A 24,956-nucleotide genomic window follows, 5' to 3' on the forward strand; every position below is an offset into this window, starting at 1 on the left:
TGATTCAGTTTTGATTTTAAATTCTTTCCAGTGTATGTGTATGTCTTTCTTTACTATTTTCTATAAATTCCCTTCCTGACCAATTAACTGTTTAAGAAAATATTTTTATTCATTCAGCATTCAACAGTTATTTATTAAGGACCTGCTACAACATAGTTAACAAAACAAGCAACCAATATTTTCACTCTTAGAGCTCACATATTCTATAAGAGGAGACAGGACATCATAAAAATAGGTGAAATTAACATTTTAGTATATGGTGAAGAACATTAAGAAGAAAAGGAAAGCAGAGAGCCAGAGAGGAGATTCTGTGAGCAGGTATTGTGATTTTAGATAGGATGGCCTTGAAGGCTTCCTTTAAATAAAAATGTGATAGATGTGAGGGAGCAAGCCACATGGCTCTGTGTGGGAAGAATGTGCAAAACACATCCAGTGCAAAGGCCCTGAGAAAGGAGTGTAATAGATACTTCCTCTTGAAAAAGAAGGTGCATGTGTTGAGAGTAAAAGGGAACGTGGCCCTGGCTGGTGTAGCTCAGTGGATTGAGTGCGGGCCTGTGAATCATAGGATCGTGGTTCTATTCCCACTCAGGGCACATGCCTGGGTTGCAGTCCAGTCCCCAGCAGGAGACCCAGGAGAGGCAACCATACATTTATATTTCTCTCCTTCTCTCCTTCCCTTCCCCTCTAAAGATAAATAAATAAGAAATTTTTAAAAAGAGTAAAAGGGAGTGTGGTCAGTAAGGCAAAAAGGAGCAGATTATGTAAAGCATTATAAATCAATGTAATGACTTTGGCTTTTACTCTAAAAGTGAGATGGGAAGCCACAGAAGCATTTTGAGCAGAAGAGCAACAAGACCCATCAGAAAAACTGCTCTTGCTGTGTTGAGAACAGACTGAAGTGAACCAACAGCAAAGGAGGGTGATCAGTTAGGACACAAATCAAATAATCCATATGAGAGATGGTGGTGACTTGGAGTGAGGTGACAGCAGTGGAGGTGGGAAAAACATTCTAAATAAATTGTGACTATTGAGTTAATAAGACTTACTGGAAGTTAACTTCAAGTTTTTGGCCTGAGAGATTAGATAGAGTTGCTATTAACTTCTAGCAAAATGTGTTTGGGGGAGAATATGAGGATCTCAGCTTTGTCACATGTTAAGTTTCAGGAATGTGCTTAGCTTGAAAATGTTACTGGTGGTGAGATTTCTTCATTTACTTTTTTATTTAAAAAAAGAAACTTTGAAAACTGAAAAGTACACATGATTAAATTTAGAATACTCATAAACTCATGTTTTTTGACTCAAAAATGAGTCAGTGAGACTTGTTTAATTTTGGTTAAAAAAAAAAACAAAGTCAGGAATGGCTGAGATGAGAATATTTTCTTTCTATAAAATGGTCAGATTTGCAAAAGCTTGGTAATGTGAATTTCACATTAACCACACAACATTATTCTAGAATCTTGCTAAAAATCATCAGACACATTGCTTTTTAGAATTCTGTGACAATAAACAAAATGAATATAGGTTAGTTGATGTGGTAAAGTAGTCAGTGAGTATGTTTTGGCTGAGAGTTAAGAAAACATATTCCTGCATTTCATCAAACTATAGTATCAAGTTCTGTCTCACTGAGATGGCCATAATTGTGATCAGTTGTGACTTTAAATACTTGGAAATGGGTCACCAAAATACTTCCTGTTCCAGTACTAAAGATTTTTCATATTTCTTTGCCTAGAATAAGAAAGTTCACACTGGTATATAAATTTCTGTGAATATGTCTGATTAGAAATGTTGGATTGTGTGTGATGTGTGTGTGTATTATTCTTAGGACTTCGCTATGTCTTGACATTTTTCAGTTATGAATAACACTCTTTTGTTTTTAGAACATTAAAAAACAATAAATTAAAGTATAATTCTTATTCTTGAGAAGTAATTTATCACTTTATCCCAAACTCTATATTTTAAAAAAGTGATCTTATGTTTAAAATATACTCTTTGAACATGTCAAAGAATGTTAAGCAAGTCTTTATGTGACATTAAATTGTTAATTTTACCTTGTTACTTTAAATCTATGGTTGGAATTCATTCTTTGGGCTAAAAGTATGTGTAGAGTATGAATTCCTGTGGTTCAGAATGCCAGTAATTTAGGGGAAGGTTAATGTAGTGTTTTTTTGAGAGAAAAAAAAAAGGCTGTTTTGTGGAAAATCTTTTAAAACTTTGCCTTCTTTTATTTCTCTGAACTATCAAATATGCTTCAGATAATTTGTAGGAGATCCTAAAATGTTTATTTGTTAATTTTTAGGTAGCATCTGTTCTTAAGAACAGTGTCTGTGGAACATAAGCTACTTTGAATATTAGCCTATGTAATAGTGGAATAAAGTAAGCTTATAAGAGAAAACATTTTTAAAAAGCAAGGTACAAATTGATTTCTTTCTGAAGTTACGGTCCTGGGTGGGTGAGTGGGGGAGCTCTGCTCCATGAAGTCATCCTTAAGTACAGATGTATATGGCAGCTCTGCCATCCTCACCATGTAGTTTCCAACTTTGGCTGTAGCTTTTCTATTTCTAGGTGAAGGGGAAAGGAGAGATGAGGCCAGGGAAAGGTTTTTTTATGTTTTATTTATTTTTCAAGCAGAGGAAAAAGGAAGGAGAAAGAGAGGGAGTGAAACATCGAGCTTCTTCTCACATTCCCCCAACTCAGGACCTGGCCAACAACCAAGGCATATACCCTGACCTGGACTTTGAGGATATCACCCAACCCACTGAGCCACATCTGTCAGGCCAGAAAAGTAGGTGGGTTGGAAGTTGTCCACATCAAGGAGAACTTTGTCACAGGAATATACCAACTTGCAGGAAATTCAGTAAATATTATATATTGCCCAGCAAGAACAAAGAATACATCTGCAAGGATGGCTAGCAGTATCTGTCACAGGCTTAAATAAATGAAGAAAAAAATATCTAGTCAATTATATTTTAATAACCATTCTATTGAAGTAAAAATAATTCTATTTTATATAAATATTTTCTATTTTATGTTCTAATTATCAAATGATTATACTTGTATCATGGTTAGTCATGGGATTTCAGTTAATACCACTGAATGAGCACAGCCACCCCAGAACTAAACAAGAGTCACTTTTGAACCTTATGTTGTTCTGATTTACCTAATGATTTTCCCCACAAGTGAAAGTAATAAAATTTTGCTGTGTTTAAAATGTTTAATCTGGAATTAAAACTGTGTCCATCTACTCTTGTTAGACAATAATCAAAGGAATATAAAGGTCATGGAGAAAAGGCAATAAATGTTTTTTCCCCAGTCCAAACAGAAATACAAAAGAACCATTGATAATCCAAAGACACAGGAATTTTAACCTCCCCTCCCTTTCCTCTGGCTGGTCCATTTAATTTTAAAAGCAGAATTTTGCTTTCAAAAAGTATACCAGACAGGAATTTGTTCAAATTTCTCAAACCAAGCCAAGAAAAGTTTCAGAAAGTTCAGACATGCATGGCAGATTGGAAAGAACACACTGTTTGGAGGCAAGCACAGATGCATGGTGATACTACTCCAGACACTGGATTCTGAGTGACCTTGGGCAAGTTTCTTAGCCGGGTTGAGCCAAAGTATCCTCATTTATAAAATACAAACAGTAAGAATGAACTTGCTAGTGTGTTGATATAAAATTAAACTATATAAACGGCCTAGCATTAATAAGATGTTCACTTTATTTGTGTAATCCTAGAAAGTCCCAGGGAGCTCAAGGTTATTGTTTCTCTGGCTTTGTAGCTAGAAGTAGTCCATAGTTTCCTAGGTGGGAGCTATTGGAAGCAGTCCAGGCTACCATCTCTCTTCAGAACCCAACCATTCTGAGGCATGGGATTTTCCCCATGAGATGAAAGAAAGCTAAGCACTGAGAGAAATATGTAATGGTGGCAACAAAATAGAGCTGAGACTCTGCTCTGGCCAAAAAGTTCATGGTAATGATGGGCCAGAGCAATCTGCTCATGCTAGCTGATTTCCACTCATGTTCCACCAACATGGGCTCTTAGCCTGCCCCATACTTGGTTCTTCCAACTATTGAGGATATCTCTATAAAGGTCCCCCTTTTGCCTCAGAAATATTAGGGAGGAGTCTGGATTCTCAAAAATCAGGAAAATGCACCTGAAAACAGCACCTGTTTTATAGGAAAAGGGGATGAAGACATGAATGGAGGGGCAGAGGCAACTTTCACTGGCCCCCACCTTTGTAGAAACAAAGCTTTAGCCTGTTGGGAAGTGCAGCCTCCATGGGGCTTTCCCTTTGTTTCCCCTGAGCTGAAATAACCCTCAGGGACCAGTGTGCCTTTTACATCCCCTGAATGTAAGGCATAGTCTCACAAGGGAGACAGCAGGGGCCGGAGAGAGAAGGTAAACATCAGAATTGTGACTACCACAGCCAGAAGCTCCTAGCCCTGTGGAAGCCAGGACTGTAGTAATAGCAGGTGAAGGAAGCTTCCCTGGGAAGCTGCTGGAGAAGGAATTAGCTGCAGCAAGTTCACTTGGGTAGATCTATGCAATACCAGGACAATACAATGGTGAGAAGGACATTCAAAGGATAGTGTGCTCAAAAGCTGCCTGTGCTACCTTTTAGCCATGCAGACTTGAGCATATTACTTAACTTGCCCCTGCCTCAGTTTCATCTACGAAATGGAGTTAATAGTGCTAGGACTGCTGTGAGGAATTAATGAGCTAAAGCCTCATTTGGGCTAAAGCTTCATTTACTGACACCAGCTCATTTCAGGTCTCAACCACTGCAGCGAATGCAGTGATATTATAGTAGGGAACGCTGGCATTCCGCTGCCCATAGATGCCATGTAGACACTGGAGTCACCCAAGCAATGGCTCTGAAGGCCAACCAGCTTGAGGACCAGCCTCAGGGAGTCACCATGGGACAACATGGGAGCACCTATGGAATCTGTGAGCACCAGTGGAATCTGTGAGCACCAGCACTACTGGCCTTGAGAATGTACCAATGTGGGGAGTAAAACAGCAGACTTGCTTACCTCACTGAAGACCAATATGGGGTCACATGAGGCAACAGAATGAAGGATTCTCAGGGAAAAGGAAATTGAGCCACGAAGCTGGAATGATCTAGAGAACATGCTTGGGAAAGGCAGCACCTATGGTCAGGACACAGCTGTGGCTCTACCAGTATGAGGGCCACAGAGCATCTTCAGGTAGGCAAAGCAGTTCTGCTTCCTGGGTATCAGGAGCTGTAGAAACTGGTGTGCATCACCAGTCTGCCCCAGGTACTATCTCTTCATAGAAGTTAAGGTAAACAGTCCATATCTGGGGCCCCTTTAAGTTTGCAGATAAGCAGTCTGGCCAGCTTTCAGTGGTTGACCTCTATAATTTCTGCTCTTGATATTGTGCAACACGAGCTATTTACTCTTTGAATATTTCCATCAGTATCTCTGTTCTCTTTGACCTACTTCCTGCTTTGTTACTTTTATTTTCTCACTTAAACTTACATGTAGCCCTGGCTGGTGTAGCTCAGTGGATTGAGTGTGGGCCTGCAAACTAAGGGATCATGATTTGATTCCCAGTCAAGGCACATGCCTGGGTTGCAGGCCAGTTCCCAGAGGGGGACACACGAGAGGCAACCATACATTGATATTTCTTTCCCTCTCTCCTTCCCTACCCTCTAAAGATAAATGAATAAAATCTTTTAAAAAACTTATATGTATATGTTTTTGCCAGATCAGCATTTATTTATGTTATAAACAAGGCAGTAAACCCTAGGAATATGATGGTGAGCAAGACAAGGTCACTGTTCTGTGGCTCATTCACTTGGCGTGGGGAGAGAAAATAAATAAATTGTAAACTTTAAATTTTTTACAAACTTAAAAAGTACTACATTCTACACATAAAATAATATAAATAATTGTATGTCCTGTATTACAGAGGGTTAGTCATCCCTTAAATTCAAAGCTTTTGGGAAGAAGAAAGCAAGAGATATTGTTGAATGTGAATTTGTTGTGGAAATAAGATTAAACTTTGAAGATCAGTCTTTTGACCATTATCTCCTTTTAAAGTGAGAGATAGTCAAGAATTCTACGTCAAAACACGGGGGTTAAAAGACTGAAAAAAGTAAATGGGCGAAATGAAACAGCTCTCTCACTAAAACAGCTATGTATGATGATAAAAGTTTGTGTTCCCCTTTAAACTTAGGTAATTTGTGCTGCAAAAGTGATACATGTCCATAAAGGCAATGCACATTTATTCAAGTTTAAAAGAATTACAAAACACATCTACTGTAGTAAGTAGTTATTTCTAATCCATCAGTAAGCACCACTAAAAAGAAAGCAAAGAGTGAAGACATTAACCAGATAAGAGATTTGGATAAAGCATTCAACTCCATTTCTCACTTGCTCTGTCCTCTCAGTTGTAATCTGCTGGGTTGTTGAATAAATCTGTTATGGAAGTTTATGAAAACCATCTGTCAATCAAGTAATTCTGACTTAATAGCTAATAATAATTGTTCTTTAAAAATTCACTGTTTTAGATGTTTTCTTTTATCTTTAAACTGTGATTATTAAAGCTACCTTAAAGTGATTTGTTAGATGTAGATGAACACACACTACACAAAAACTTATGAATATCTTACATTGATTAATGAAGAACAATGAGTATGATTAAATACTCACTGATTTAAATCAAGGAATATTAAATCTTTAAATAATTACTCCATATTTCAGACATATTTCTCTGTGTGTTGGGTAGTGTTAGATAATGTTTTCTGTAATGATTTTTCTGTAGTTCTCTTGACCAGGCATAAAAAGTTAGTATCACTCCACCAAGCACAGTGCAAATGTCTATTTGCTCTTTTAATGTCATGATCCCAGATCCTTGCTAGAAAGGATTACTGATTACTGACCAAATGAGCTCTGGTCTGGTGCTGCAGTCTTGCCAATGTGACTGATAAGAATATGAAGAGACACTTCATTCTAAGCATAAGCAATCCTGACCACAGCAATCCATGGTTAAATTTGTTGTGTTGTCATATAAAAATGGTTGAACCATATCTTATGAATGACTAATTTTTTTCTTTCTCCTAATCTGTTTTGTTATCAATATATTGTCTATATCTAATGTCACCTTAGTGTTTGTTGTGAAAATCAAGTAGTATAAAGGGCAGATATTAAGGTGTAAAGAGAGAAATTTATTAGTGGATGGAAATGATATATGGCACAGTAAGATTCTGACATAGAGGTTTGGAGCCAGCCAAAAAGGCTTCACCATTACAATGTAGACTTTGTGCTAATGATCATCTTTTATCCTTATATTATTATTAATGCATAAGCCAAACTGTGACCAAACAGACTAGACTATACTGAGCAGAGACACACCTTTGCACATATGAATGTAAAACTCTCATCTTAATTAAACATGCTCATTTATCTGTACTTATTTCTGATCTGTATCTTAAAGCAGAAAGAAGTTATTTGACTTCTTATTTCTGCTCCAGCATTTAAAGAAAGAGCTTGGAAGTTGTCAATCCTATTCTTCCAATTAAAAAAGGCTAATCAATTCTGAAAAACAGTAATTTTGAAAATCAACAATGTTTGTTGGATCTAAAGAGCAAATTGGTATTATAGGATGAACTGTTGCATTCAAATTTGGAGAGAAAAAAATACAGAGAATCAGTTCCCAGGAGGAGAAGCCACTAGAACCAGACCCTGAAACCAATGGACTAATTACTGGAGGCTCAGCATGGACTAGCTTAGTAGTTAAAAATTCTTCAGTCTTAGTGGGGCCCCCAAAGGTTTTCTTTTGTTTTACTTCCAGGAGCCCTGCCAGGTTCTTATCAGAGAAATACTCCTCATTTTCCTGCAGGGGAAAAGAAATATGACTTCAAAAAATGGCATGCCCTGAAGGAAATCTTTTTTCCTAGGCCTCATCTGACTTAGGGCAGTTAGATGGCTGAATCCCTGTCTGTTCTTCCTCTATCACAAAAGCTAAGAAAAAAGGCAAAGAGATTGCTAAAAGTTACAGCTTAGGACTCAGGCTGACTTTAAAAGAATGGGAATATAATGATAAAATTTTAAAACAATTTCCCTCCCTAATACCTTATTATCACATTAGCAGGTCTCCAAAATTAGCTGGATTATAAATCCAACAGATGCTAGACACAATTCTATTTGGAAGGAATTTCTAGGGAAACATAAATATAATAGAGAAGACAGAAACTAGGACACTAGAGAAAACTGAACCCTTCTGACAGCTACATAAAACCCACATTAAATTCAGCCTAACTCCTAGCCAGAAGAACATAAAACCTCACACCAAAGACCTACCTACCTCAGTTACTATTACCTAATAAATCTTGCCCAGCTTTCAACAGAAATTACAAAGCATGGTAAAAGACAAATAAAAACAAAATCTAAAGAGACAATGTAAACCTCAGAACCAAATTCAGATATGACAGAGATTTTATAATTAGTAAATTTGGAATTATTTTGGAATTTAAAATAATTTGCCTAATATGCTAAGGGCTCTACAAGACAAAGTGACAACATGTAAGAACAGATGGGTAGTATATGTAGAGAGAGAAAGAATCAAAAGAAATTCTAGAGATAAAAAAGAATACTGTGACAGAAATGAGGAATGTCTTTAATGGGCTTATTAGTAAACTATATATAGCCAAGGCAAGAAACATTGAGATTAAAAATATGTCAATAAAAACATAAACTGAAACACAAAGAGGAAAAAGAATGGGGGAAAAGGGAACAGAATGCCAAAGAATGATGGGACAATTATGAAAAGTCTAACATACAGGTAATGAAGTTACCAGAAGGAGAGAGAAGGAGGGGAGGGAGGGAGGGAGGGAGGGAGGAAAGAGTATTGGAACTTACAATGGTTGAGAATTTTCAAAACTTAATGACAGACACAAAACTACAGACCAAGGGGACTTGGAGAACAAGCAGGGCATAAAAGCAAATAAACTGGGGCATATTAAAACTGCAAAAAAAAAAAAAGAGAAAATCTTGAAAGGAGTAGGGAATGGGATGGGGAAGAAACACCTTACATGTAGAGGAGCAAGGATAAGAATTATATTGGTGTTCTCCTCAGAAGCCATTTATTCAAGAAGAGAGTAAAATATAATAATAGTTAAAGTGTTGAAAGAAAAGGTAAACCTAAAATTTTATATCCAGAGAGGTTATCTTTAAAAAATAAGGAGATAAAGAAGTTTTAAATAAACAAAATCTGAAAGAATGTGTTGCCAGTAGAACTGCTTTGAAAGAAGAGATAGAAAGAAGTACTTTACTGAAGGAAAATGATGTAGATTAGAAACTCAGATCTACATTAAAAAGTAGGGTTTGAAAAGGAGTAAATGCAGATAAAATATTTTATTTTTGTCTTACTAATTGATATTATAGATGAATGTTCAGAATAATAACAGTAATGTATCAGATCATTTTAGCTTATGGGTAAGTAATGTGAATAGTAACAGCATTGTTATAAGGGACAGAGAGAGGCCACTCAGGTCGCTGGTTTGTGATGCTGCATGTGGGGGCGAGGTCAGAGAGGGACAATAGCGGTCCCCTCTGCCACTTCCTGCCCTGAGGCCTGTGCGGTCCGTCTCACTCCTCGCTCCTTCGCTGGTTTATCTGCACGCAAATGTGTGACCACGGTCAGCCCTCAGTGGGTCCACCGCCTTTCACCCTCAGTGGGTTCGCCCACTACTCCACACCTGGGATCCACCCACAGCGGCCTGCACGCCTGGGTCGTGTGCCTAGTCAGTCCGGTGGATCTTTCCTGCCTGACCCGGCTCTGCTGCTGGCTCTGCCCTTCTTACCGGTTTGACTGAAGGTTTCGTTGTTGTCACACTTCCATATAGTTCAATTTTCTGTGGTTTGGCTGCATTTTTGTTGCTAAAACTTTGTTGTTCTTAAACTTGGTTGTGTGAGAAGGCACAGTGTGTCCACCTACGCTTCCATCTTGGTGGAAGTCTTGTATGTATTTTTTAATTAGGTCAACTAAGAGAAAATAAATTTCCAACAAACTCTTTTGATATGAAATCATAGCTTCTCTAAGCAGAGGAGTAACAGTTATCTGTCATAACCTCTCCTTTGCTACTCTTACTCCCAGCCTGCATGAAAACTGCCCAGGCAGGGGCAGAGAGTATTTTAATTGGCATGTGAGTTCAGTGTTCTGGGAGCTGTTCTACTTTAATACCTAAACTTTCCTGCCAATGTCAGCATCCAGCCTTGTCAACACTCTTTTTTCCCCCATTTGTGAACACTATAGTTAAATCTATCACCTCTCCTTTTCCAGAAGTATTTTGTATTTAGAACTCAGAAATTTAGAAATTTTCTACATCTAAAGAAATGCTTTTCAACTAAGAAACTTGATTACTTATAAAATGTTTAACATAAAAATATAAACATAAATATGCCTTTTCGATATGGTCTTTGACTTTACTGCAAAAATTTAGTGCCATGAACAGTGAGGTTTAAGGTAACAAATAAAGTGATTTCACCAGTGAGGCAAGGTTTGCCAAAAGAGTGCTTAACTTTAAAAAAGAGCTAAAATTCGGCTCAAAAACATAAAGTTTCTAAATACATTTTAAAGTGCTCAGAAGAAAAGAAGTTCTTTTTGTTAATCTCATGTTCTGGTAGCAAATAAAAAATGTTTTGTTATTTCAAAGGCCACCTGGCAATTTTCAGGCTGAATGTATATGAGTCATTACTTGAGCATGTGAATGAATTATGTGCAGCTTATAATCATTAGGTTACCTCACAGAGAAAATATTTGAGTTAATTATCTCAGAAATTATTTTAGTAAAATTAAACATGATTTCAAGGCATAAAAAACATTGTTCATAAAGGGTTTATTCCTTAGAAATTAACATTATACGAGAGAATTTAAATCTTCCTGGTTTATTGTTCAGTAATCTCTATAATTCAGGATGGGCCTTTTTTGCTAATACTGGTTATTTGACCCTATACACATTTCATATGTGTAGATACATTCAGCCTTAGTGAGAGTGGATTACTATGTTGAATCCATATTTCTACCTTAAGAATACATGTCCCTCATTGGTTTTTTTATGGTCTCATGACAAACAGAGTACTTTATAATAACCACTGTTGGGTAAAATTTATCACCACAGATCCAACTATCAGAATTTGAAAGTATAGTTCATGTTAAGCGTTCATGATGAGGTAGCATGGGGCAGTTTGATAGGAGGAAAATATTATAGAAAGTTGCAATGGCGCTCACAATGGACCATTGGCTCACATGTTTTAAATATGTGCTTAAAATTTCTGTAAGAGACTTTATACCAGATAATGAGGAAGTTACCAAAGGGTGAAAGAAACTGAGAGTTCACCACAACAAAAAGAATTTCATTATAGATTTTGTCTTCCAAAGGTGACTTCATGCTGAAAGTTAATAGTTGAATTTGAGAAGCCACCATGCTGTTTGGAATGGGGTTGTTGCTTGAGGGGAACCCCGTCCCTCTGAGTTCTCCCAGGTGTGCAATGAGTCATCCTGGACACACTCTGTTCTAGTGGGAAAGTGGGTGGGGATTCCCCATAGTGGAGAATGCCCCAGCCCATCTTTGCAACAGCTTTTACTGGGATCAGAATGTTCAGGGGTGTACAGTAGTTTATCAATCAATGTCCAAAGGCTATAGTTATATAAAACAGATATTATCTACAGATAACAATTGAAGAAACACAGAGATCTGCCTCGGGTCAGGGTCTGTTAGACATGCTGACACCAGATGGTTGATAAGGCATGCTGCATGAGATAAGGAGTTCACTCCCTATGCTTTGAGCTTAAACATCTGGTTTATATCAATAGGTGTGTAACAAAGCAAAGAAAGCTTGAAAGGAAATGATGTATTCTTCAGGCCTAATTTCCCACAGGAACCTTCGGTGTTAGTATTGGGTCATGCCTGCCACCTGGATTCTCAGCATTCCAGTCAAGACCTATAGGCCTCTTTCAAGGGCTTGCTTGTGTGGCCTATAGTCTCTGATACCCCACAAAGTGGACCCCAACAGTTGCTGTTTAGAATTTATTATTAAGACTATATTTACATGTGTCATGAGCTGCTTAACAGATTTATATTCAATACTCTGCTTCATAGTCCCAACAGAAACATGGTCATGAATATGGACTACAGATGAGTGCATTTTCTTCTGTGTTTGTCCATGAGTATATTGGCTGCTTCGTCTTGATTCAGACACAAAACCTAGGAAACTTGCAAAACATGAATGTTTGTGGTTTGTCTTTGAATAATTCAGGAAGTACCATTATTATTTTTGGTGAAGAAAATTTGTGCCATTTCATTAAAAATATGTGATTAAAAAATAGTGTACTTGTAATGACTCATTCTGTAAACTAAAATTTCCCTTCTGGGATACATGTATATAAATAATCATCTTATAAAATTGAAGGAAGTAAAAAATAAGATTTTTTCCCCAATATGTAGTGTTTGAAATAAAAATCTGATACATATTAATATAATGGCATTATTTAACTATGTGACAAATACTTTATGTTATCAAATGATGTCTTAGGATCTAGGCTTTTAGCCTTCAGAAATCTTTAAAGATGAATAAAATGTCAAATTTAAATGTAAATTGTAAATATAGTCCAAAAATACATTTTTAGGTCTCTATTTTGACCCCAAAATGTTTATCTTCCAAACTGTTTATAATAAGCCAAAGGAAAAATTTTGATAAACCTCACAACTGTTCCATTTTTCTCTGTGTTAAGTGAATAAATTCAGTTTAAATAATTAATACAAATCTTCTGCAAGTTTCTGAGCTATGGCACTGTATGACAAAAGCTATAGAATCAGAAAGACTATTAAGCTAGAGACTATCAGTAGTTCTTAACCAGGGGCAATTTTGCCCACTGGGGATACTGGACAATGTCTACAAATATTTTTGGTTGTCACAACTGAGGGATGTTGTTAAAATATCAGTGGTAGAGGTCATGGATGCTGCAATGCACAGGATAGACACACACAGCAAGGCATTGTCCAGCCCCAAATGCCACTAGTGTCAAACTTAAGGAAATGTTGATCAGAGTGTCAACTAAGTCAGTGGTGACTCTTTGATTGATAAATTTATTTCCATTGATACTTCAGGATTTAAATAAGCTGAATTTTATTTAAAATCAGACTGATAGTACTAGTTGCCTTTAAGTGACTTTAACAAATGTCCATCAGTAGATGAGTGGATAAAACAATGGAAAACTACTCGGCCATAAAAAAAAGATGAACACTTTACCCTCTGCAGCAGTATGGGTAGACCTGGAGAACATTATGTTAAGTGAACTAAGCCAGTCAGAGAAAGAAAAACACTATATGATTTCACTCATAAGTGGAATCTAATGAACAAACTGAACTGACAAGCAAAATAAGGACACTCATAGATAGGATGAGAGCTAAGGGTTGGTGGGAGGTGAGTGGGTGGAGAGATTGAGTAAAAATAAAAAAGAACTCATGGACATATGTGGGGGCGACTTTGCCCTCAAGTCCCCCCATCTGCCATGGATGAAAGTAACACCACTAAGACATGATCTGCTTGGGGAGGAGAGGTGGCCAGTTTTTCAGAGGGAAAAGGCCAGGAGCCCCTTCCGCCAAGGGCTTTTATTGGGTTGTAATACACAGGAATACAGGGCAGCAAGGATCAAACAGTAGATAACATTTCAAAGAAATCTGAGAGCTTTGTCTGAGTCAGTGTCTGTCAGGAAAGGGGGTTGCAGAAACTTTGGGAGACCTACTCATTTTCTGCTCGGACCCTCAACATATGAATGAAAGCAGTCTTAGCAAAGCAGGTTTCACAGGACTTTTAGGAATTCTTTCTTATGACACATTTACCCCAGATACCACTCTAGCAAGACAAGGAGCTGAACTACCTCCTCATCACAGGTTTTCAGGCTTAAGTGGATTAGAGCCAGGAAGTACTTCTCCCAGAGGACATGGGGACTGGGGCTATGTCAGAAGAGCTGGGGGGCAGTGGTCCATTGCTCCCTCTTTGTTGCAGCCCCCAAGTCCTTCCATGATGGCCCCCCAAGTGATCAAGTCTGGCTTAGGTCGCCCCTCGCTGTGAGGAGTCTTACCCATCTCTGACTAGCCAACCATGCTTTGGGGGCAGGGTAATAAGCTGAGGCAGCATTTGCTACCAGAGACAAGCTTTGTCTTCCTAGTGGCTCACATTCCAGAGGTCGCTCACTAATCCTTGGCCTTGGGAGGTAGTTACAACTCCTGAAACCAAGCAGAGCAGTTCCCAACAGACATACACAACAGTGTGGTGATTTGGGTGGGCAGGGTATAAGGGGACTAAACGGTAATGGCAAAAAGTACAATAAAGAATAAAAAATAAAAAATAAAAAGAAAATTTATGTGGGAAAAAAAACAAATTTCCCTTTAAACTATGCCAAACTTTTTTTTCTATTCATTCTATGATTTAACAATAATATTGCTCTATGAAACAGTTCTAGAGTTTAAAAATAAAATTTAGGTGAAGACAAGTTATATGTATGCAAACATAGCATAACAAATGTAAAACAAGGAAGCACACCCACCCCATCTTGAATAGGCTGTATTTTTAATAATGGAAGTGGGCAAAGATCAAGCTCTTCATGTGTTGTCTTAATTGGCCACCTCTGAGGATTAACTATTTAGTAATTGCAACTGTTTCTGAGTTAAAAAAAAAACAAACATCTATTTGGAGTGTAAGATGGGGATTATATTCTTCTGCAGTTAAACTTATTGGTTAAGTTCATTGAAGCACCACCAGATCACAGATATTCAGGTGTAGTGGTAGAGGAATATGTAAGTTTCTTTTCTTTCCAACTGAAGAGGATACTCAAAATGGAATGTTGTAGGGTAAAGTCAATCAGCTGATCTTCAAAAAGGGTCAGATCAAATCAGAATCAGCTGAAGGAGCAGAACAAACAACTTAGAAAAGTTTGGGGGAAACTGGTGTTCTTGAGTGACAAGAAATTTGTCATTGTACACTCCACAACTGAGATTCTATTTCCAGGTAGAAAATTAAGTCAATCATTTCAATTTCAGAGGGAAGGAAGGGGTGGAGGCTGGGGGGAGGTGAGCAATGAGGGGAGACAATGGGGACATATCTATAATAATGTCAACAATAAAAATAAAAAATGTGTTCTCATACAGAAATATTAAAAAGTATATTAGGTTGAAAAAATTAAAGGACCAGACAAAAAGACAAGTATTTGTAGTAGGATGACCTGGGTGGAATGAAGGCGACTCACTCAAAGGTACTACAGGGATTTCTTCCACATCCAGTAGCTTACAATATTTTGCAAAGTCAAGGGTAGATTCTGTAGGACTAAGCAATAGCCGGATGGGTTCTTGCTTAACCTGGGATTGGATTGCCTCAGAAGGCAGTGTGTTCTATATCACCAGGAGTTAAAATTCAGGAACATTGCCCTGAGGATCCAAACTTTGAGAGAGAGGAAGAAATAGTCCTAAAAGAGACCATCTTGGTTCCACTAGGAATTTTGGGTATAAGGTAAAGCTAATTGTTCAGACTAGGGCCTAGTGTACTTATTCATACGCAATATTTCAAACTATATCTCCAATTCTAACTTCCCAAATTCTTTCACAATAGATGAAGCATTACCATCAGTAAAACAGCACTGTAGATATTTTGCGTTTTGGAGAGTTTAATGATGGAACTTCAGGGTTAATAGCTTGTTATTATTAGTTATCACCATAATTTTGTGGCTTTTTCATTTAAAATTTGAATGACTTAATGGTGTTGTGTAATCTGTGACTAGGAGAAATAATAGGAAATATTCCCAGGATACAGCCAATTCTTCACTTGTTTTTCATAAGAAAAAAAGTCAAATAACAGATAATCAGTAAATATAATCCTGTAAATAGACCAAAAAATGCAAATATAATTTGTTCAGAACTATAAAAAAAAGTTCTCTACTATGTCTCAATACATGTAGTCTGTAGAAAGTTCCAACATGCAGCCCTGGCTGATGTGACCCAGTGGATTGAGTGTAGGGCTGTGAACCAAAGGGTCACCAGTTTGACTCCCAGTCTAGGGCACCATGCCTGGGTTGCAGGCCAGGTCCCCAGTAGGTGGCGTGGGAGAGGCAACCACACATTGATGTTTCTCTACCCCTCTATCTCCCTCCCTTCCCCTCTCTCTAAAAAAATTAAATCTTAAAAATACATTAAAAATTTTTAAAGTTCCAATGTGAGTATTTATTTTATAAATGTAGGCTCATGGGTCTTCCAATCCAAATAATTCACACAACCAATGGGCACTTCAGGAAGAATGAATAAAATTAGGAAAAATGATTATTTAAGTATCATTGTTATGATTTTGTTTCTTATACAACTTAAATTTGTGCTTTGAGAGTGTTGGGGTCTAAGAAAATCATGCTACTTCAGGAGTTTCCTAAATATATATAAATATATATATATTTGTAGTAGGCCTTATTTTTCTCTAGCAAGAGAATACATTCTATTCTTAGGCACCATTGTAGAATCATTACTCACTTAACAAAAATATTGTCTTTCCAGCTAGAAAATTTAGTTCCATAATTAAGATGGACTTAAAGTGTTCTGCAGTGTATCTAGAAAAATATTTTGTATGTATTAATGTAATATTTTCTAGAAATTTCATATGATGGGTCAAACAACAAAAGAAAACTTTTCTATTATATGTAGCACAGGCTTTTAAATTTATATGCGTATATATTTTAAGTGAATTTTGAAAATCAGCAAACATAAAGTTAGCTAATTTTCTTTGTTTCCAAATATATAATTGAGTAACATTCATGATGATAAAGAATTGATTAAAAAGACAAACATTTCAGAAATATTTATCTTAATAGTATGATAATTGTTTAATTTGTCAATAATTTTTGAGTACTTCTCAATGCCAGTCTAGATGTGGAAGGTTTGGTTTTAACTTAGAGTGCTCATTCCTAGTGAGGGAGAGAGATGTGTTAACAAGCCAATGTGGTTAAGTGACAGTGGTACATGTGACCCCAGAGCTCTCCAGGAGGACTGAGAACGGGCAACTAGTATGGATTGTGGGCAGGGGAGATGAGCTGGGCTGGACAGTGGCAGAGTAGTTAGCGAAGAGGACCAGAGAAAAACACCAGGTGTGGGGAGCAGCCAGAGAGAACAGGATGTGCAACATAAGTTTGAGCAGCTACAGTGTCTTCCTGAGGTTGTCCACTCCCAAAGAAAGTAGGACTATCATAAATATGATTTTTGTCAGTTTAAATATTGGTCAACAATTGGAAAGTCTTTTCAAAATTGATTTTCTTTTTGTATAACTTGCAAAGTCAGGAGTAGAAAAGTGATGAGGAAAGACTATCTTACTCAATTGCCTTTGTTGCAGTTCAGTAAAATCTTCGATGCCTTTGACTTGGTATACTTTATATATACAGGAAACACTCTCTTCAACAGTCAGCATTTTCCTAGAGACGTTTGTATTTCATTTCCATAAAAATTTCATCTCTTTGTATCAACAAACACTGCTCTTTGAGCTGCATTATGAGCTCTTCCCATTTTTCTGTGTTAAATTAGGAAAATTGAATTAAAGCTTTAAGATTAGAATGCACATTTTTTATTTATTTATAAATAGCATCTTGCTTATAAACATAGTAGAGAAGAATCTGGGTGAATAGAAGAAGGATAATTTTCAACATTCCTCTCAAATTTAATCTTACATTGACAAGCCCCTTATTTTATTTGTGAAGGCTCAATTAGTAAAGCTACTTAACTTTACTGGTAACTTATAATGGATTTCTGTAGCCACATTTCTGTTTTAGTTCATATAATTAGAAAAAAGGGGCATACATTACTTTTTTGTGTTAAAATTGTCCTTCATATTCAGTCTACAATAGCAAAAATGTACATTTTTAGTACATAATAATTATTAATGAAAAGAGTCACTTCTCTTTTCTGTTCACAGTTATTTTCTGTACCTGTGGTTCTCTGAATCTTTGTTCTAAAAGTCATTTTCTTGCATGAGTTCCTCAATGTACTATAAACTTAGCCACCATCATCCCTCAGAAAAAAATGAACTTTATTCAAATTAAAGCTAATAAGAGAAAATATGCTTTTCTTTTGACATCCCAGTCTCAAGCAGGAGAAAATATAGGTAGCAGAATAAAGAAAAAGATTTGAAGATATGGACTTGTTGATGTGGGTTCATCTAGTTCTATCACTTTCTACCTCACATAAATTCATTAATTAGTAATATTCACTTTCTTTTTCTAAAGTCATTGATATAATCTGCCCTTTTACCCATCTACATACCTACCTGACTAATTAGACAGAAATTTCTTTAGTATTTAAGTATGTAAAAGAGCCTTGAAACTAAAAAATATTTTACAAATACTAGCTGTAATGGCAAAAACAATCAATGTACAAACTATGATTCTTAAAGTAAGAGGCAGTACATATACGAAATTATACTTTAAACAAAGTCACTTAGCACAGATTAGTGTATAGGCATTTGCCAAATAGGATTTCACTTTTCTTCTCAGCTTTCTTTCAAGTCTGTTGAATTCCCATTTGTTCTCATTTACTACTAGACTTTTCTGCTATTCTGAACACTTTGGTCCTTAGTAATGCTCTGATTATACTTCCTGCATGCACAGGCATGGAGAGACAGACAGTCCTCAGCCAACTGCAGTAACCTCCTTCTTAGTTTGTACATTTAATCATATGCGTATTCTAGTTTTAAATTTCTGTGTGGTTAGAGAATATATAGGTGAGTATTTTTGTATATTTTATTGATTATGTTATTACAGTTGCCCCACATTTTTTCCCTTCTCCGCTTTCTACCTGGTATTGTCCTTCTCTCCATCAATATTCATGGGTTGTGCATATAAGTTCTTTGGCTTCTCCATTTCCTATACTATTCTTAACATCCCTCTGTCTATTTTATACCTACCAATTATGCTTCTTAATCCCTGCACCTTTTCCCCATTCTTCTCCTTCCCCTTCTCGGCTGATAATCCTCCAAATGATCTCCATACTTATGATTCTTTTCCTGTTCTGGTTGTTTTTTGTTCCTGTACTTAGTTTTTTGTTTTGGGGTTTTGGTTTTCTTTTTTTTAGATTTAGTTCTTAATAGCTGTAAATTTGTTGCCTTTTTAATGTTCATGGTTTTGATTTTTCGTTTTCTTTTTCTTTTTTTAATATATATTTTTATTTTATTGATTAGGCCATTATATTTGTTCTATTTCCTCCCCCTTCATTCCCTTCCACCCTGCACTCTCCTCTCTCACCATTCCCCCTCCTTTAGTTCATGAACACGTGTCTCCAGTTCTCTAGATTCTATATTACCCCTACTATTCTTACCCTTCCCTCTATTTTTTTCAGTTTTTTATTGATTATGCCATTACAGTTGTTCTATTCCCCCCTTCATTCCCCTCCACCCTACCCCCCATCCCCACCATTACACCCACTTTAGTTTATGACCCTGTATCTCAAGTTCTTTAGATTCTATATTTCCCATACTATTCTTGCCCCCCCCCATCTATTTTCTACCTACTGTCTATGCTACTTATTTTCTGTACCTTCTTTCCCCTTCTCCTTCTCCCACTCCCCTGCTGCTAACCCTCCTTGGGATCTTCCTTTCTATGTTTCCAATCCTGATCTAGCTGTCCTTTTAGTTTGCTTTTGTTTTCGGTGTGGTTGTTAATAACTGTGAGTTTGCTGTCTTTTCACTGTTCATGTTTTTTTAACTTCTTTTTCTTAGATAAGTCCCTTTAACATTTCATATAATAAGGGCTTGGTGATGATGAAATCCTTGAATTTGATCTTATCTGAGAAGCACTTTATCTGCCCTTCCATTCTAAATGAAAGTTTTGCTGGATAGAGCAATCTTGGTTATAGGTCTTTGGATTTAATGACTTGGAATACCTCTTTCCAGCCCCTTCTTGCCTGTAAGGTCTCTTTTGAGAAATCAGCTGACAGTCTGATGGGAACTCCTTTGTAGGTGACTGTCCCCTTAGCTCTTGCTGCTTCTAGGATTCTCTCCTTCATTTTAATCTTGGCTAATGTAATGATGATGTGCCTTGGTGTGTTCCTTCTTGGGTCCAACTTCTTTGGGACTCTCTGAGCTTCCTGGATTTCCTGGAAGTCTATTTTCTTTGCCAGATTGGGGAAATTCTCCTTTATTATTTGTTCAAATAAGTTTTCCACTGGTGGCTGTGCCTTTCCCCTTTCTGGTGCCCCTATAATTCGGATGTTGGAGCATTTAAAGATGTCCTAGAGGTTCCTAAGACTCTACTCATTTTTTTTGAATTCTTACTTCTTCACTCTTTTCTGTTTGGCCATTATTTGCTTTCTTCTGGTCCAATCCATTGATTTGAGTCCCAGTTTCCTTTTCATCGCTATTGGTTTCCTGTGCAATTCCATTCATTTCAATTAGTTTCACCTTCATGTTTGTCTAATTTGTGGCTATAATCAACCAGTTCTGTGAGGATCCTGATCACCAGTGTTTTAAACTGTGCGTCTGAGAGTTTTGCTATTTCTTCATCACTTAGATTTATAGGCTCTGGGGCTTTGAGATCTTCTGGAGACATTTTTGGTCTGTTCGAGCCCGTTAAGTACGAGGATCGGCTCCTTGGACTCCCAGGTCACTGGGTTGTGACGCTTATGTGGGGGAGTGGTCAGAGCGGGAAAATGGCGGTGCCCTCTGCTGTTTCTCGCAGCTGGGTGAAGACAGAGCCTTAGGCTGTTCACCGGGACAGGGCCACTTAGGTCGCTGGATTATGATACTGTATGTGGAGGCGGGGTTAGAGTGGAGAAATGGTGGTGCCTTCCTCCACTTCTTGCTGCTGGGGCTGCTGGGTCTGTCCAATTGCCCACTCCCTCACTTGTCTATCTGCGCAGGAATGTGCGACCACAGTCAACCTGCAGACCTGCTCCCTTGCTGGTTCCCCGAGGTTGCTCACTGTGTCTCTCACTAGGTCCAACCCTGCACCTGGATTCCGTGCACCTGAGTCCATCTGACTGAGTTTTCCTGTGCAACCCCACTCCACCAGCTGCTGGCTTCGCCCCTCTTACCGGTCAAGCTGAAGAATTTGTTGTTATCAGACTTCCGAAAAGTTCAATTTTCTGTGTTCTGGCTACATTTTCTGTTGCTAATATTTAGTTGTCTCTAAACTTGGTTGTGTGAGAAAGCACAGCGTATCCACCTATGCTTCCATTTTGGCGGAAGTCCTGATTCTTCTTTTTCTTAAATAGTTCTGTTTAACATTTGATGTAATAATGGCCTGGTGGTGATGAACTCCTTTAGCTTTGTCTTGTCTGGGAAACACTTTATTTGCCTTTACATTCTAAATGATACCTTTGCTGGACAGAGTAATTTAGGTTGTAGGCCCTTGCTCTTTATTTTATTTTACTTTATTTATTGTTGTTCAATTACAATTGTCCCCATTTTATACCCATTACTCTCCCCCACCCTACCCACCCCCACCTTCTACATTCAATCCTCCCCACCATTATAGTCTTTGTCCAGGGGTCCTTTATAAATATTCCTTAATGACCCTTCCCCTTCTTTACCTGGTTTTCCCCCTCCCCTCCCCCCTCTGGTTACTGTCAGTTTGTTCTTTATTTCCATGTCTCTGTTTATATTTTGCTTGATTATTTGTTTTGTTATTTAGAAAAAAGCATAGAATTTCTTCAGAAAACTAAAAATGGCTGCCTTTTGACCCAGCAATTCCACTGCTGGGATTATACCCTAAGAATCCTGAAACACCATTTCAAAAGACCCTGGCTTCTTACCACTTTCAATACTTTTTGCCAGTCCCTTCCTGCCTACAAAGTTTGTTTTCACAAATCAGCTTACAGTATTTATGGGTAGTTCTTTTTATGGGTAACTCTCTGCTTTTTTCTTGCTGCTTTTAAGATTATCCTTTTATCTTTAACCTTTGGCATTTTAATTATGTGTCTTGGTATGGTCCTTTTTGGGTCCAACTTGTTTGAGACTCTCTTGGCTTCCTGGACTTGTATGTCTATTTCCTTGGCCAAATTAAAGAAGTTATTTTTTTCATTATTTTTCTAAATATGTTTTCAGTTTCTTGTTCTTCCTCTTCTTTTTCTGGCATGTTCTTCCTCTTCTCCTATGATTTGGATTTTGGCACATTTGGAGATTCCCCAGAGTCTTCTTATACTATCCTTGTTTTTCAATTCTTTTTTCTTCTTCCTTTTCTAGTTGAATGTTTATTTTTTTCTTATGTTCCAATTTGTTAATTTGAGTCCTACCTTCCTTCCCTTCACTATTTTATATTTTTTAAATTTCACTTAGTGTAACCTTCATTTCTTTCTTCATGCTGTTGCCATACTTCATGAGTTTTTCAGCATCCTGATCATCAATGTTTTGAACTTTGCATCTGATAGGTTGGCTATCTCTATTTTGTTTAGTTTTTTTCCTCTGGAATTTTGTTCTGTTCTTTCATTTGGGGCAGATTTCTTTGTCTTCTCAATTTGGCAGTTTCCCTGTGTTTGTCTGTGTGTTAGGTAGAGCTGCTTTGACTCCCTATAAAAGATGCCTGTCTGAATAAATGTGGCTTTTTAAATCTTTGTTTGTCAGACTTTCATACAATTTGATTTTCTGACAGTTCTGGGTGTTGTTTTGAGATTTAGGTGTAATTTCTTTTTGTGGTTGTGTAAGGAGGCGAAGCATGTCTGCCTACACCTCCATCTTGACCAGAAGTGGATATTGGTTTTATGTCCTATAATAGTTTAACACATTTATAGCAGTGGAATTTATTGTGATACCAATTTTACCAGTTCTTTCAGTAACAATATATATCATTTTTCTTATAAACAACTTTAATTCAGAATTACTTTTTGTTTTCTCACAAAGTAATATTAAACAATCACCTTCAAGTTTATAATAATAGCACCAAAATTTACTAAGTATACACCATATGCCAACCCTTTAAAGAAATGTAATCATTTAATCTTTGCAACACTGAAAGTATTATTATTGTTTGCCTATTTTACAAATGGGAAAACTAAACCATAGAAAGGATGTCAGGAGGCAGGATATCATCACAGTTAATTATGTATTCCTTTATTTCAGAAAGACTGGGTTAATTCTAATTCACCTATTATTATCAGTAAATCCTTAGACAAATTACTTACTTTTTTGTGCTTTAGTTTTCCCATCTGTAAAGTGGGGAATCAATAACGTGCTTCATATTATCGTTAAAATTTATAAACACTGTCATTCCCCTGAATGACATTTTAGGTTCTCTTAACCATTTGCTCAAAAATCTGCCCACACGTTGTTCATTTTTTCTTTCCATTTTAAGTAGTATTTTCAATGAGACAATTGTCTCATAAAATACAAAATACCATTTGATGACTTAGTACTTTATATTTGGTGTTTAGTAATCACCATGGAATCCAAATACAGGCTCCAGCATTTGAACTGTTGGAGCCTAAGTTACTTAGTTTCCCAATGACAAAGTGATCTCAAATGAAACTCAGTTTCCAGATTTATTTCATTTTAGTTAAACTTATAGCATATGTTCTTCAGCACATGGCAAGTGTTAAGCCCCAAGTGGCAAGCTTACATAGTATACATGCCTTTTTATTGTAACATTACTTGGTTTGAATGTTTATTTCTTTTTCCACATCATTAAATGCACTTAATAGCTAAGGATATGACATAAAGGTATTTTATTGTTAGAGATTAAAATTGTCCTAGCTGGAAATCAGAAACAACTTTTTTAGAATCCTAAGAATAAGAACAATAAAATTTTCCATGTTATTTCAGTCCTTTTAGAAGAGATTTTGCCATTGAGAAAACAAGCATGGATTCATATTGATTGTTTTTCTGAATGAGATTTTGATGTCATTCAGTCTGCTACCATAATTCAGTCCACTCTTCTCTTTCTTGGTAGGCACCAGCATCTTCACAGTTTATGAGGCTGCTTCCCAGGAAGGCTGGGTCTTCCTCATGTACAGAGCAATTGACAGCTTTCCCCGCTGGCGTTCCTACTTCTACTTCATCACTCTCATATTCTTCCTTGCGTGGCTTGTTAAGGTATTGTAAAAATTTATCCTAATAAAATCAGTGTTTTCTGGCAGTTTCTGCAAATTTTTGTCTGTCTTTGATTGCCTTCTCTCATTCCCAGTCTTTAGTAAATGTGGTTTGTAATTTTTTTCAGAATGTGTTTATCGCTGTAATCATTGAAACATTTGCAGAAATCAGGGTACAGTTTCAACAAATGTGGGGATCAAGAAGCAGTACTACTTCAACAGCCACCACCCAGGTACAGTATTTGGAGATGGTGTTACAACCCACTCAGATATGGATGTTTTCATCTTCACCATCAGTGGGACTTTTTGGAACTTGTGGGAACCCTGTTATAATTGCCTTATGCAATGTGACTCATTGAAGGAGTTATTAAAAACTAGAAGTGCTACGGTCCAAACCTCAAAGAACCAAATGAAGCTTTCTGGGTGACTGGGGCAAGGGCATCTGTATTTTTATCAGCTCCATGAGTGGGTTTAATACAGAACAAGGATTGTCACCACACTTACCATGTGCCTTTGATTTGATTCTGCCATCAGAAGTTCTTAAAGGGCTTGCATATAAATTTGGAAACTGTGTAACTTCCCATTTTTAGAAATATTTATTCATGTAATTGAAAACCAATACAATGGCACTTATATATAGAATTAAAATTTTTTGAATTGAAAATGTATTTCATTCAGAATGAACAAAATATAGTATAGTAAATTACAAACAAAACCACTCAACACCAAATGCATGCCTGTGATTTTTGAAGAATCACTACATATTGCAAAGAGTTCTCCTATGCTCCCAAGAAGTTGGAAGTACCCTAGAATTTGACTAAAGTAACAGAATAGTTACCACATAAGAGGGCAATTCAGATTCAATTACTTTGTTTTTTTTTTTTGGTTTT

The 24,956-nt window shown here is 36.9% G+C and overlaps 1 protein-coding gene across 2 annotated transcripts in view; it reads left to right on the forward strand.

Moving 5' to 3' along the window:
- The window catches only part of NALCN (sodium leak channel, non-selective), a 416,515-nt gene that overhangs the window by 98,935 nt on the left and 292,624 nt on the right, over window positions 1-24,956 (forward strand). For both annotated transcript variants that reach the window (XM_037142536.2, XM_053670341.1), the window contains exons 8-9: window positions 23,928-24,070; window positions 24,195-24,299. In XM_037142536.2, coding sequence (XP_036998431.2) covers window positions 23,928-24,070; window positions 24,195-24,299 — 248 coding nt within the window. The remainder of the gene's footprint in view (window positions 1-23,927; window positions 24,071-24,194; window positions 24,300-24,956) is intronic.

This window comes from Artibeus jamaicensis, unplaced genomic scaffold, assembly GCF_021234435.1.
Source record: "Artibeus jamaicensis isolate MK-2021 breed Jamaican fruit bat unplaced genomic scaffold, CSHL_Jam_final contig_559, whole genome shotgun sequence".
In the NCBI taxonomy this organism is placed as follows: Eukaryota; Metazoa; Chordata; class Mammalia; order Chiroptera; family Phyllostomidae; genus Artibeus; species Artibeus jamaicensis.